The sequence below is a fragment of the Lissotriton vulgaris genome, chromosome 3_1 (assembly GCF_964263255.1).
Source record: "Lissotriton vulgaris chromosome 3_1, aLisVul1.2, whole genome shotgun sequence".
NCBI classification, from domain to species: Eukaryota; Metazoa; Chordata; class Amphibia; order Caudata; family Salamandridae; genus Lissotriton; species Lissotriton vulgaris.
Genome location: NC_141689.1, coordinates 1,840,125,211 through 1,840,141,118, shown reverse-complemented (window position 1 = coordinate 1,840,141,118; position 15,908 = coordinate 1,840,125,211). Strand labels below are relative to the sequence as shown.

The following is a 15,908-nucleotide window of genomic DNA, read 5'->3' as shown; positions in this document are numbered from 1 at the left end:
GGCTTAGCTATTTTATAATGGTCTGTGATATATTTTACCCTGTATAAGGGACAATATATTGGTCATTACCAGGTGTAAGAATGAGGTCTTGGACCTAGTGGCGCATAGGCCTCCCATGGTCTCGTCTGGCCTAAAATGCTGTGCCATCCTGCACCGACAGCTCAGTTGACAGAGAAAGAAATATTGTGAAATTACTTTTTGAACATACTTTAGGAATATTCTTGCATTAGTGTTATTTAAGAGAGCAGGTGATTAGGCTCAGCTGCAGGACATTTCTCTTAAAAATTTCTCACATCCACCCCTACTTGCCCCCACACCTCGCCCACACACCTGCTGCAATGACCTCTACTATAGAACACAACATGCTGTGCTCCTGTCTTAGACTAAGTAGTGTATAGTGTACTTTTGTCTTTAGTTTTAACATTTAACACTTGACTTTGACCCTATGTCACACTCATTGGAATGTGTTCCACCCCCCTTGTGCACCGATCTGTTGTCTGTAGGTACCTGATTTGCGCTTACAAAAGCCAGAAAAATGTAAATAATTATGCTTTGGCGTAAACATATGTTCCTGTTTTTGTAGGAGCCTGATAAGCCAAGTTGGGCAGAAGGAGCCTGGGCCCTGCCGGCATTGCCTACAAGGTGAGCACATATGAAGTATCTGCAGTTTGTTTTGTTCTTGTATATTTTAGCAACGTATCTCATAGTGCTGATGTGAGATAGTTAAAATAGTAGGAAATAAAAGTGATTATTTTCCAGCTTTTGTTAAAGGGCAGCAATAAGTCAAACCAATAAGAAAAACAGTTTCATCCATTAAAATGTCTGTCATAGACTGCTGCTGTTTAGGCTCTTTGATTCTTTGGTTTCTTAATCCTAAACTGCAAAAAAAGTATTCCGTTTCAAATCAAAACAAGGGACTAATAAAGTGCCCTATCTTTTTATTTACCCCACAATAACTATAATATTAACAGGAAGAGTGCTCAGTCACTTCGGTCACATTGAAACGCACAGAAAATTCTCAACTCCTGGAGTTTTGTTAAAATGTCTCACTATTATAAAACATTACGAACCTCAAATGCAGCACTGGAAAAACAATCATTAGCATTTCAGTTTTAAATCCATTATAGTTTTAAACACTTTATAAACCGATTTTACACAAAAATACTATTTTTAATTAATTCATATATTACTTTTATAACTTGAAAAGCAAAACATTTTCAATAGTCATAAAATATTTTTAAAGAATCCTGTTTTTTACCTTTCTAAATAACCTTTATAGGTTTTAAAATAACAGTGGCATCTTTGTTCTTAAGGACCAGCAGTCATTTAGGAGTTATATAAATGAAGCATTAAAAAATGGGCATTTGTTCAGAAAGCTCACAGATTGTGGTAATTGTTCATTTTAAAGTCAGAAATGTATTTTAATATTAAGTTATTTTTTAATTCACTGAAAAGTTCTCCTAAAGGAATCCGAGCAGGTTTTTAGTGGTGATTCAGATAAGATAACAAAACACTGTGAATTTCTATCTAAAAAACAACTTGAAACTGCATAGTAATGAAACAATACCTTGTGCAACCTTACCTGTGTGCTATAAATAGTTTTGTAATCAAATTATATTTCAGCTGTATTAACATTAGTTGCAAATACACTACTACACAATTATTTCACGGTGTAATGGTTCTCACCATAAACATTCTTCCCTATGAATGAGATTGTATAATATTGTAGCTTTTATATAGTGCTGAGTGCCTCTCAGTGGGGCTCCAAAGCACTTATAAGAATGGGTGATAATGCTGCATCATGCGAGAGTGCATGCTGGCAGAGAGTTGTATTTGCTGTGATTTTACATGGAAAGCGTTAGGTGTCATACGCGAGTGGCCAGGGAGTAGCTCTTATCTCATTTCGGGGCACAGCACTGGGCAGTATGATAGAGGAAGAGGGTGAAAGATAGGCAGGCATAATATAAATATAGTTAGGACCAAAAGATGTAGGCCACAACCACCTAGCCAGAGGGGCAGCGGGGTGCTAGGTGCACGTACTGCAGAAGCATGAACCAGGCAGAGATACTGTGAAATTAGTAAAATGATGTCAGATGGGCAGAAATGGGGGTTTGTGGCATGAAGAGTAGCCATTTACCTTTACATAAACGAGCCTTCAATTCCCCCAAAAACTGATCCTTGTTTTTCATTAAGCCACTGAAACTCAACAAGGCCCCAAATCAATGTAAACCCAGTAAAGGGCTTATGGAAAAAACGTGCTCTTGTTCACACTTTATTGTTTTAATGCAGTTCAAATTTAGAGCTGCTAGAAACGAGTCTTAGAAGTCTGGAATTTTAAAAACTAGAATTGTACATATTTTTGACCCATTCAATTCATAGGTGCCATCAACGAGACATAGAAAGAGTTTTGGAACAAAAGAACTGTAACTGTGCACACCTGTGGTGCCAGAAACGTCATAAAGTTAAATAAACTGTTCTTGCGCTCACTTGTACTTGTACCATTCTATTAAGAGGTGCCAGAAACCAGACGAAGGGCCAGATGTAGGAAACATCAATTTAGCGAGTCCTTAATAGCGATTTTTACCGAATCGCTATTAACCCCTTCGATGCTCATGACGAGCTCAGCTCGTCATGAGGCACGGTTGAGCTGTGCTGATGACGAGCTGAGCTCGTCATGAACACACCCATAATCATTGACCCTCAGCATAGGAGGGGAATACCATTAGCTGCGATGGTGTTGAGGACTCGCTAAATGAAATGTAGGTAGGAATCGCTAAAATATTAGCGATGCCTTAACATTCCTTAATAACAAATCGGTAATTGAGATTCGTTATTAAGGAATACCTAGCCCTTCATTCCTATGGGCCAGGAGGCCCATAGCAATGAATGGGAAGATATTCACTATCAGCGATTCGGTATTGCCGAGTCACTAATAGCGGGAGGTATTTCAAGGGTGCCAGGGTGTCCAAAGGACACCCTGTTGCACCCCTGAAATGTGCATGTGTGCACATACGTGCCCTGTAATGGCTCCTTCAAAGAACCTGTGTGTGTGTCCCAGAGCAAAAGAAGGGGTGCACTGGGGTCTGACCAGGACAGGATGGAGCAGCAGAAGTTGAGGGTTGGGCTGCCTAAAGGAAAGTTGGGAGTGGGGCAGGGGCAATGAAGGAGTAAGGGCAATATAAATAGAGGAAAACTCAACACATAGGTAAATAAAAGGATAGACAGCCTGAGCTACTGCCCCTCAAGAAGTTCTTCTAGTAGCTTCAGCAACAGAGAACACTTGTATTGTATTGTAGCATTGTATAGTGCTTCGAACCTCACTATAGGGTGCAACACTGCATTTGTGAACTGTCAGCAAGCTTCATTGCCGGGAGAGCATGAGTGGCAGTGTTTGCTGTGATGCATTGAGGAAGCCTTTTGGTTTTGTGCATGAGTGAATCGAGAGGTGCTCCTATCTTGTCCTGCGGTGTCACAGTTTACTGCTTTATCTTCTTACTTATTTGAATTTGCCAAAGCTGTGACTTGGATTACACAGATTTCTTATCACGACAAGGTGTCACATTTACTCAAAACTGAGTACTCTACCTTTCATTGGAAGCATAACTTTATTAATTTCTGGGATCCAGAAATTTCAACAAAGAGCGCCACTGGTTTATTCATAGTACGCAAGACGTAAATCGTGACCAATTAAATAGAAAACAATACTTTGAGATAGACACTACTTTGTATCACTAAGATGCAGTTTATGGCTGCGCCAGAGAATGCACTTAAATTGGCTAACATGTTGTGTATCAAAATATGAATCCATGGGTAGGCATTTTGGTCTATTAAGCAGCATTAGAAAAAGGTACATTTAATTAATAAAGTAATTTTGTAGCACAGTTATGACCGACCAAGAAAGACGCCTGCAGAGAAATATTAATTAGCGGGATACTGGCAAATCATTGGGATCCTTGCTGTGCAACAAAATAGAAAGATTGGAAAGTATCCATAACTGTTAACTGAAATCTAATCCAAGCAAATTGCAGTATAAAAAAACAAAGCGAATAAGAGAAACAGAATTTTGCTTTAAAAATAGTGTGGTCCCTTTCTGTTTTGTGCAGTTCGTCCCTTTCTATCACTCCTCATTCCCCACCACTGATATATTACATGTAGTTCTACTTTTAACTCGAAAACTATGTTTTTATTAAAAAAGTAAAAAGTCCAACCATCTAAAAAAAAGCGATAACTAAAAATAGGACATAGATCAATAGAAACCACATTCTCTTTTGTACCCATGCTTCCATTTGTACAATGCAGACTAATATGTGAGGTGTCAAGGTTTAATCACTTTTCTAAATTGTATACTGTGGCCTCGGGCAAGGCGGACGATTGTACTGAGAATTATTCTCTGGACTTCCTTGGGTTAGATGAGAACTGTTTGTTTACAGGGAAGGAAGTAGAGTGTGCAATCTCATGTCTTATCCCAAACAAAGCTGCGGGGCTGGACGGCCTACCAGGAGATTTGATTCGCATTTCCAAACTAGAATGGGGAAAGCTTATAGCATCCCTAATCAATGCAAGTTTCTGTGATGCCCCCCTTCCAAGCTCATGGATGGGCGCTGAGGTCGTCCCGATTTTCAAAAAAGGGAGCCGGGACGACCCTGCCAACTATCGACCTATAAGTTTATTGGACTCTACACAGAAGGTTGCAGGCAAGGTGGTCTTGGGGAGGGTGTTACAGTGGGCAGAGGAGAATGGTATACTTTCTGATTTCCAGGCAGGTTTTAGGGCTGGTACAGGGACCATTGAACAATCATTTCGCTTATTGTTGCTATATTGGAAGGTGGTTCTGTTGGGCAAAGGCAGTCTGTATCTCGCCTTCATAGACCTACGGACTGCCTTTGACCTTGTGCCCCGCAGCCGTTTATGGAAGGTCCTATCTGATTTGGGTATGCAACCGTACCTATTATCCTTTATAATTAAGTTCCAGGAAGATAATTTTGCCTAGGTTCGGTGGGGAAATCAGGGCCAAAAGACCGCCAGAATATCTGTAAATAGAGGGGTCCGCCAGGGCTGTGTTTTAGCCCCCACACTGTTTTCCTTATATGTTAACGGTGTGGTGGAGCATCTTTTACAATATCCTGCAGATGCTCCATCCCTGACGGGCAGAAGAATACCTACACTCTTATTTGCAGATGATACCCTCCTGATTTCGAAGACCCCGGTTGGGCTGCAGAGCCTCCTTGATAGGTTTCAATCTTTTTGTGATGCGAGGGGGTTAGAAATCAATACGGGGAAGACCAAATATCTGATCCTGAATCCCCCAAAGAAGATAGGCAGGCCTCCCGTGCTGAACTCCGTATCCCTCGAAAGGGTCAAGGAGTTTGACTATTTAGGAATCCGCCTCACTGACATCATGAGATGGAACTGTCATCTCCAAAAAATGTTGTTAAACCACAAAAGGGTGGTGGGGGCCCTGCTCAAAGAACAACGTTCCTCTACCTTTAAACCAATTGCCCCGGTGCTGGATATCTATAAGGCAAGAGGTGTGAGTGCGGCGTTGTACGGGGCGGAGCTCTGGGGGGCGCAGAATGTGGACCAGTTAACCTGTGCAGAACACAAATTCTTGAAGGAATTGATGGGCCTCCCTTATAGTACCCCCTCTGTTCCCCTATTCCTTGATATGGGCTTTCGCTCTATCAAGGATCAGGCAAGGTTACGCCCTCTTCTCCTCTGGGCGCGCCTATGGAGAGTCCCGGAACTTGCCAGATATGCGGTGGGGTTAAAAGAGGTTTTATCAATGCATGGTTGGCACAGAATAGGATGGCTAAGGTATGTGAAGTGTTTACTTGGAGAAGTGGGCCTTGGAAATATTTGGCAGTCTAGGACTGCACTTCCTAAATCTGTCTTGAAAAACTTTTATTGGAAATGGGTAAGAGATTCGAGAAACTTAAATTCTAATGTAGGTAGATCTACTGTCGAATTCCTACTACAAAAAGAGGTGGCATTCCGTGAGCCCTACTTAAATTCTAATGTAGGTAGATCTACTGTCGAATTCCTACTACAAAAAGAGGTGGCATTCCGTGAGCCCTATCTCGATATTATCACAAAACCGAGAGATAGGGCTCTATATTTTAAATTCAGAGTCGAAGTGCTGCCTGTCCACGAACTGACTGCCAGATGGAAGCCCCCTGCACAGACCACTCCTTTCTGCCCATTCTGTGAGACCATGATTGAGACAGTACCTCATCTTCTTTTTGTATGCCCCACATACAATGCCCCTCGCACTAGGTGGTTGAAACCCCTCTGCCAAGAATTAGGTACCAGACATTGTGGTGAGGCCCTAAGCATTCTGAAATCGGACACACAGCCCCTACTTGTCTGTGGCTTGGCAACGTTTTTGCACTGGGCTTGGTTGATCAGGTCCAAAACGCTTTCTTACATTGTTTAATTGAGATTTTATGGCTATTTTATGTATTTTATTGCCGCCATGTGTATTTCATACTTCGATTTTTGTATAACGGTATTTTATGAAATAAGGCTTCTTATGTATTTGAAAACTGTACTGTGTTGCTTTTAAAGATATATTCATATCGAAATAAAGCCTACTTTGACTTTGACTAATACGTGAGGCTAGTATATTGTCAGAGAAAATAATCACTCATGTCAAATTAACTCTCACTTTGGCTAATTTACCTCATTTCTAGGCCACCAGGAGGAAAAGTGGTACCAGCTCGACCAGCAGTACAGAAAGGTCCCCCAGGGAGGCCTCCACCACCGAAGGCACCTTCTTCAACAGCTCGGGGGCAACAAGAATCATTTCATCGTTCCTCCTCCGATGCAGGACTCAACATGAAGAACACAAAGACTAGCATGAAGAGATCAAAGAGCCAACTCCTACGGAAACCAGAACCAGAACTACCTCCCCGACCCAAACCAGGACACTTGCTCTACAGCAAATACATGGTGAGAGCTCCTCTAAAAGTTCAGTGAACAGAATAAGGGTGGTCCACACCTTTGTGCTGTTCCAGCTCCTAGTGATAGGTAAACCTGTGGTTTGAAGTGTCTTCAAACAAATAGTTTGACATGGTATTCAAACAAAATCAAGTGTTAACCTCCAGAGACTATAGAGTGTGCAATTCATAGGATTCTGATTTTGATTCAAAACTGATTATCACTGATAAATCCTCATCAAAGCAAATATTTTCTTTTCAGTGGAAACCGGAAAACAATACAATTTGAGGCACTTATGTTTCTTTGGCACCCTGTATTGTCTATCTCTAAGCATGTTTTATTATGAATGCTTACCATGTGCTACACTCGTAGCCCATGATGAGCCACCAAATAAGTCCTTGTGGCCATCACCGAGGTCCCTTAGGTTAAAATAATAATCTGTTTTTCTGTACATGCTTCTGCACTGCATTTAATGGCAACATATATAACTGCCCTTGTTATTTCCACACAAGATGGGGAAAACACCAGAACAATACTTTTTGAACAACTGGTGCAGAAATCACAGATAAGATAGCTGGTGCAACTCACAAATGCCCAGGAGGAGCACAGCAGTCCTGTACATCTTTCAAAGAAAAATTTGCCATCAGAAACCCATGGTTGGCTTTCCTCATGCTGAATTGCACATAAATACAAGGGGCCTGATTCATAAAGATTTTGCTGTGAATAGAATCTTCAGTGTGGACTTTGTGAACCACAGATTTAACAATATTTTGATAATATACAATATGGATATTAGAATAGATGTTTTGGAACACAGACAAAATTATTTCTTAAGAAAAATAGTCAATGCCTAATTTCACATGAAATGCATGCAAAGCACAGTTTTTATGCCATGCCTAGGTCGAATATGCAGTGGAAGAGGTTAGTTGTTTCTAGCGGACTCGTATCTATTTACCTGATCATTTTGAAAATATCTGGTGCTTGTACAATAGATGTTGGCTCGGGTGGCTTAAGGTAGAGGTACTGGTAGTGATTCAAAAAATAACTGGGCTAGAGCAGATGTCATCACTTTCAATGTTAACAATATGCCATGCTTTTTAGACCTTGCCTAAAGACAGCTGTATAGCTGTGTGTCAGAGACCTCTTGTTACCAATACACATAAATAAAGCACAAAAGAGTGGGCTTTTGGTCTGCCCCCTTCAGCCGTTGCCAATGCTTGTTGAATTTCTTCACAAGTTTTAGCAAAACCAAACCACCTCAAAATGGCCACTTAACATTGTTCACACAAAAGGAAGCCATGTTCACACATACGGAAGCTATCTTGTCATGTAGTGTCCGATGTGTTTTTTGAAACTTCATTACAGGATTGCCACAGTATATGTGCATACATGTGCCGCAGCTTCTGGGGCAAAAAGAAAAATTGCCCAAGCCAGTAGGTTTGTGCCCAGTAGCAAAGATCCAACCTATTGGCTTTGGCAATGCTTCTTTGTCCTAAGAAATAGAATATGGAAATTAATGTAATTACCTTCCAGCAGTGCAGCTATTATTAACAGTAATACCTTCATGAAATCCTCTAATATGAAAAAGTGTGTATTCATCCTAAAGACTGCCACAAATTTACTGCAGCTTGTGACATACTGCCCTTTGTAGAATGGTGTTGCCAGTCACACCCCAACTTTCCATATGAACTCTGTCTGGCTATCAGATTCACCAATGCCTCCGGAATTTCAAGTGTACTGTTATGCATTGCCTACCAAACATTTCCCTGAGTGATTGCGATGCAACGACTTGTTATTAGCTATGTTTGTCCTGAAAAATTAAGAATGCTACATTGTTAAGCAGTTTTCAAGCTAATTTTCTAGCGAGCCGAAGCCAATTCCTCTACTTCTGGAAATGTTAGAACTACTACAGCAAAGAAACAGAAAAATCAGCAAAGGATATTGCTATTCTAACTCTGGACCCTTGAATTACCACTTTTCCAAACCTTTGCTGCTCGATAATCTTCGTCGGGTCAGACATTGATTGACTACCCTTAAGGGTGTGCCTGTTTCGGGCCTACCTTTCCAAGTGCACCATAGGTACAGAAGATGTGTTCCTAATGGAAAGAAATACCTTTTAGATTCTGCCCAAAGTGTCACACCAACTATCCGCACACTGACCTACACCAGAAGCGTAACCTTTGCCTGTTGCCAGACTAAAAGAGTTTCAAATACTCGCCCCTTCTACTTCTAGAGTTTGCCGGACTGCCACTGTCTTCAGGCCATGGTCTGATCCGAAAAGAGACTTCAAATGCCACACTTTCTGGCCTGGCTCCAAAAACTGCAGTTAAACACAAGCCTTCTACTTCGGGACTCACCTCATTGGATCGAGCGCAATTTTTGGTCTCTGCCAAGACTTCGGAACCTACACGTCAACTGACTCCATCTTCTTCAGTGCCGGAAAAGAAATCCTCTACAGCCTTGATTCGGAAATTGACCAAACTCAAACACTCAAACACTCAAAGCACTCTTCGGTTTCTTTGTCTGCGGTCCAGCCAATGCTTGAAACAATGGGAATTAACCAGAGGAATATCCATATTCAAGGGAGCACAGGGTGAATTATAGCCTCACCTCCTCTTAAAAGACAGTTACCATTTCAGGAGGACTTGAACAATCCTGCACCTCCCAAAAAGAGGTCAAAAGACGAGGCTACAAGCCCTGCACATCATTCTCCTTCACCTGCACCACCTCCTCCACATTCACCATTAATACCATCTCTTCCTTCTCCACATCAGGACTCTCTAGACCATAAACCTGCAGGTTCACCAACAGGGGGTTTAGCATAACCATTAGGGGAACCAGATCCTTGGAATGTTTATGATGCAGAGCCCATAACTCCCAATGACCCAGATCTTTACCCAGCTTGCCTTTCACCACCACAAATGACAGTAGACAAATTGGGGTTCACTGTCAATGTCCCCAAGTCTCACCTTCAAGTTCTTCAAATTCAACTGTTCTTAGGAACAATCCTGAACACACAGTTAGGATTAGTGTACCTTAATGCCACTCAAGTACAAAACTTACAGGCACTTGTACCTCAATTTCAGACAAACAGTTCACCCACAGTTCAAACTGTTTTGTGCCTACTAGGCATGATGGCATCTTGCATTGCCATAGTTCCCAATGCAAGATTAAACTTGCACCCACTTCCGCAATCTCTTCAGTGGTCTCAGTCACAGGGTCACTTCCAGGATCTAGAGTTCATGGACTACCATACTCACTGTTCTCTGCATTGGTGGAACCCAAACAATTTGTTGAATGGGCGGCCTTTTCTGGGCCCTGTTCCACAAATGACTCTAACTACAGATGCTTCAGAGACAGGTTGGGGGGGTGGGGCACATCTCAACAACCACACAATACGAGGTCTGTGGGATGCCAAACCCCAGTCCCTACACATAAACTACTTGGAACTTCAGGCACTATTCTTTTCATTGAAAGTGTTCCTTGCCCATCTATCTCACTTAGTTGTCCTAGTCCGGAATGACAATATGACAGACATGTATTCTAACCAAAAACAGGGGGGGACACAGTCTTTTCAGTTGTCACACCTCTCTCTGACCATTTAGAACTGGGCTCACATCGATTTGTTGGCACAACATCTTACGGACCTGCTCAGCAGGTAACACCAGCAAACTCATAAATGGTAACTCAACCCACAAGTCCACTATCGCTACTTTCAAAAGTGGTGGGCCCCTCACTTAGACCTGTTCACTACAAAAGAAAATGCAAAATGCTCAGACTTCGCATCCAGGTTCCCACAGCCACTATCCAAGGGCAATGCACTATGGATGAGTTGGTCAGGGATGTTTGCTTACGCTTTTCCATCGCTCTCTCATTCCATTCCTGGTTCAGTAACTCAGGCAAACATCTCTCACAATGATCCTAGTAGCTCCCACTTGGGCATGTCAGCCCTTGTTCTCTAATTAGTCTCACAGAAGAAGATCCCCAACAGGCCAGACCGTCTCACTTAGGATCAAGGACAAATCAAACACCCAGATGCTCAGCCTTGCAAATTTGGCTCCTTATGTCTTAGGGTTTGGTTATTTAAACTTGCCATCAGAATTCATGGCTATTCTTAAACAGGCAAGCAAACCCACACCTGGAGCATATCGTGCTGCGACATGGACGCGTTTTGTTCTCTATTGCCAACCTAAACATGTTAATCCTATCAAAGCCACTGTGCAGGACATTATTTGCTATGTACTTCATTTGCAAAAGTCCAATTTGGCATACACTTCCATTCGATTACATCTTGCTGAGATAGCTGCCTATCTTCAAAATAGACCACATCCATCACTCTTCAAGATTCCTGTTATTAAAGCATTCATGGAAGGACTCAAATGAGTCACTCCACCTTGTGTGCCTACGTATTAGGCTCATGTGTCCTCCGTTTGAGCCGTTACACTCATGCCCTCTTCAATTTGTATCATGGAAGGTGTAATTGTAGTTGCCATTACCTCACTCAGGCATGTTAGTGAGCTCCAGGCATTAACCTTAGAAGAACCATTGTTTCAAATACATAAACAAAAATTAGTACTTTGGACTAATCCAAAATTCATACCAAAGGTAGTTTCTCAATTTCATCTGTCAATCCATTTAACTACATGTTTTTCCCTAACCAGGTTTCTGTAGCAGAAAGAGCTCTTCACACCTTAGATGTAAAAATAGCACTCATGTTCTACATAGATAGTGCTAAAACTTTCAGGAAAACAAAACAACTGTTTATAGCTTTTTCACCACCACATAAAGGTAACCCTATATCCAAATGTGGCATAGCCAGATGGATAGTAAAATTCATTCAAACTTGCTACATTAAAGCTAAAAGACCTTTAACTGTCACTCCCAGAGCACACTACCTACTTGAAGGAAGGGAGCAACAGTGGCATTTTTAGGAAATATCCCCATAGCTGACATTTGTAAAGCAGCTACATGGTCTACACCACATATATTTACTGAACACTGCTTTGTAGATGTGTTAGCACACAACAAGCCAATGTAGGTCAGGCAGTGTTATGTACACTTTTTCAAACTACTGCAACTCCCACACAGTAGCCACTACTTCTTAGGAGAGACTGATTTACAGTCTATGCAGAGCATGCATATTTGCAGCCACACATGCCATAGAACAGATTGTTACTTCCCCTGCAAGCATATGTTGGTGGCTAGTAGGGTTGCAGATTCACATGCTCCCGCCCTCATCCCTGTGAGCTTATGGCTGTTGCAGTTACACTTTACAAAATTCTTTCAGCATTGACCTCTTTATACTGATACTTTACTTGCATTCCTTTCTCACCTGCCTTCGAGAAAACAATCTAACAAAGGAGTTGATGCCCATGTGCACTATCACCAACAAGGTGAGTAACTCTTCATCGTGACTCAAAAGACTTTTTTGAAGAAAAAACAAGTTGCACAGCTCCAAACCCAACATTAGATGGCAGTAGTATGCACAGCATGCGAGTCTACAGCACGACATGCCACTAACAGATGCTTACAGGGTAAGTAACATAATTCCTACCAGTAACCTAGACACTAGATTAGGGACTCTGTATAGTTGATTAAAAATAAACTATTTAGTGCCACTCTTTTTTGGGAATTGCATCACCTCCCAGAGAACCATTGGTAGCTCCAAACCAAGGTGGCAGAAGAAAGTAGTTTTGTCTTCAAAATTACAAAGCACTCAATGGGGACCATCTGTAGTGTCTTTGACACAGAACACCCATTCAAACAGATCCTTCTAATAGTCACCTAAATGTCAGCTAATGGAGAAGGAGCAGCCCAGTTGTTGGACAGTATACTGAGCATAGTAACACTGACCTTTAGAAAAGGGCCTGTGACACAACAGCATGTACTATCTAAAATGCCACATCAAGGGAAAATAGATCATGATGAAATTCAAATCCCGTAGTGGGCTGGAGTTTAGCACTGTGATGCAAAATGTATCTGGAGATAGTTCCCGGTTAGAAATCCTTAAAAATGGTGAAGCCCTTAATCTTGAGGTAATTGAACATGCAATGGTGTAGACTGGTGGGAAGAGTTTGTAATCTTTTTTTCTCATAGAGTTTTATATAGTGCGAACTAGACCCGAAGATATCTGGTATCAGAGCGCCTTACATAGCACCAGTTTCATTACATGAGGACACATTCATTTTTGTTAGGCATGTGGAGATTAAGTGATTTGCCCAGAATCACAGGATGTTGAGCATGGGTGCCTTGAGCCCTAATAGAAGCAAGGAATGATAGTACAACAACCTTAATGGGGGTTTAGTTGGGTCCTCGCACCCATGGGTCTCAGTACCATTGCATTTTCAACACCAATGATGCCTACTCCTCTGCCTCCTCCAATAGGACAACGCTCATAAGCATTGAGGCTCAAAGCAGACTGTCTGCCCCTTTGGGTCAAAAAAGGGGAAAAATACCACACGTCGCTCCTTTGTTTCTTGGGATCTGTTCCCTGCACAAGGTGATCTGGGCTCCAGTGCTAACAAGGAAAATAGTTTCTCACTCCTCTTTTTCCTAGTAACATAGCTATAATTTGGGTGCAGTGCCCCCCACACCATTACCCAGTGAACCTGCTGCACTAATTTTAGTGATGGGCCTTTAAAAATAAAATTGGCCCACGCTTCTCAATACCACATTCAGGACATCTCAATGAGGAAGTGGGGGAAGAGGTCTCTGCCCATTGGTAAACAAACACATTAATTCCCATATAGTGCCCCCTTCTCTGGGCCATCTCTTTGACGCTATCCATGGATTTTGCTGCTTTCTCCTGGGCCATTACTCTGAGGCTCCAGTGGTCCGGACAATCAGGGCTCTGAATATGGCTCTTTTAGCCTTGTTCCTGTCACCCCATGACTCACGGGAAAGGACAGCTGAATGTAAATGGAGGTCGAAGTTGGCCAGTTGTGTGGGGACCATGGTGCCAATGTGTTTTTAATTTTACAGTAACAGTGCCCATACTTTTTGTACAAAAAAAACCTGCCATCCCTTAATTGTTAATGGGGAGCTGGAGGTACCTGTGTGTGAGAATGAAAGTGGGAGGCGTCTAAAGTGCTTTAATTTATGGTGCCAGCTGAAGCCTCATGATGCCAAAGATTTATTATTTTTGAAAGCTACTATAAGGATGCTGAGTTTTGGAAAGTGTCTTTTTAATGGACTTCTAAAAATGTCTGCACTATGTACCCAGTCTGGTTAGTTTTTACTGATGTGTATTGTTAGAAAGTACTTGTTTTATCATACACCCAAATTCATTCTGTGGCAAACTATCTTATTCTGTGTGTAATACAATTTTAAAAGAATGACTTAACATATTAACAGTACTTTCTGTCACTGGCTGGACCTTCATAGCTCTATAAATAATCAAGTCACTATTCTGCACTGCACCAACCAGTTCTGTGACTCTCTGGTCTCACAAACGGACCTCTGCAGTGAACACATTACCCAATTGGCGTTTCATTATGTAAAAGAGTGCATTTCCCACGAATTAGGTTATTTTGGCATTCATTTTTCATTTAAGTTGGGTGCGTTATTTTATATGCAGTTACTGTGAAGATGAAAAAATTAACAAAATACTTATAGAATATTTTGTTGTTTTTAACCATGTCTTTGACCCCGCCATCACAGGGCTCAAGATCACAGTTAGTAAACTTTTTTTTGCACTTCACATGCTTTATGTAAATAGAGATGGTCTGGATATGTGCAAAATAAGCTAAGTCACTCTTCCTGGCCATCTTAATTTACAAGTGATTACTCAGGCATTTGCAACCCCCCACCCCTTCCCCACCAACCAACCCCCCACCCTCCTGGGAATGCCGCCACGGACCTCCAGGGGTCGCGCCCCCTAGTTTGAAGACCTCTGCCCTAGGCCGATACATACTCATAATTTGCAATGTTGCCCGGATGGTTGCACAACAAGATTTGATTAAATACTGAAGACAGATAAGGTCCTAACCATACAGGAGTGAGAATCCCATATGGACTGGTGTATGGGGGCTGAAAAAATAGTAGATTAAGCGCATAGGTTCCAGAAAAAGTGTGGGCCCTTGTAGAGGCGTTGAAGATGTGGACCCCTAACAGAGGTAAAGCGGCCCTCTGGCCTGACCGAGGGAAGGAACGAAGGATCCTTTGGGGTGACAAAGGGAGTTTGTGTGTGTATATATATATATATATATATATATATATATATATATATATATATATATCCTATGAAAACACTTGTCCGCCAACCAGTGTATTTTGCATGCAGATTGTAAGTAATGTGGTTAGAGCACGGTTGGTGTGTCTCGTGAAGTAGTTTGTTATGGTACTTGTCCATATATTGAAAACCCAATATAATTTTTGAAAGATTAATTGAGCCTATCTCTGTCCAGCTACACCGGAGGCCTGCTGTTTACTGTAACTGAGTGCAAGAAGGCAGGGTTAGAGCATAACAAACACAATCTTAGTTTGTGCAGTTAGCGAGTGAGCTTGCCTTTCAGTCACTAATCAGTCTTTCTCCAGTATTGGGTTGTCTTTCATAGATTCACATGCTTGAATATTCCCCGTCGTCGAAGTGGGAGCCCCACGGTAAATAAAATTGCAATAAAGCCAATCATATATGTATATAAAAACATAATTACATACATTCTAAAACCATAAATACGTATATGTACCAAGGTTAGCAATAACACATAGGAATACATTAAAAGAAAAAAGAACTTTCATAGCATATCCATGTCATGCTAGTCCGAACTACAGCCAATCAGGCGCAAGCACCCCTCTAGAACCTTCTCCTCAGAGGCTCAGGCCCTCAGATTTTCTACCGCACGTCGTGTGGAGGGAGTCTCACTGAGCTCTGCTCAGTTTTTTCCATTTCTTTGTGGATTTCTACAGTTTGTCGGATGTCTTCAAATAAGAAGTCTCTGTTTCGACCATGTGCTTCTTGTGGGAAATTGCAG

At 41.7% G+C, this 15,908-nt stretch overlaps 1 protein-coding gene across 5 annotated transcripts in view; it reads left to right on the top strand.

Annotated features, from left to right (window-relative positions):
• Positions 1-15,908, top strand: part of SH3D19 (SH3 domain containing 19) — a 571,044-nt gene that overhangs the window by 458,943 nt on the left and 96,193 nt on the right. For all 5 annotated transcript variants that reach the window (XM_086962289.1, XM_086962292.1, XM_086962290.1 and 2 more), the window contains exons 10-11: positions 584-642; positions 6,690-6,948. In XM_086962289.1, coding sequence (XP_086818415.1) covers positions 584-642; positions 6,690-6,948 — 318 coding nt within the window. The remainder of the gene's footprint in view (positions 1-583; positions 643-6,689; positions 6,949-15,908) is intronic.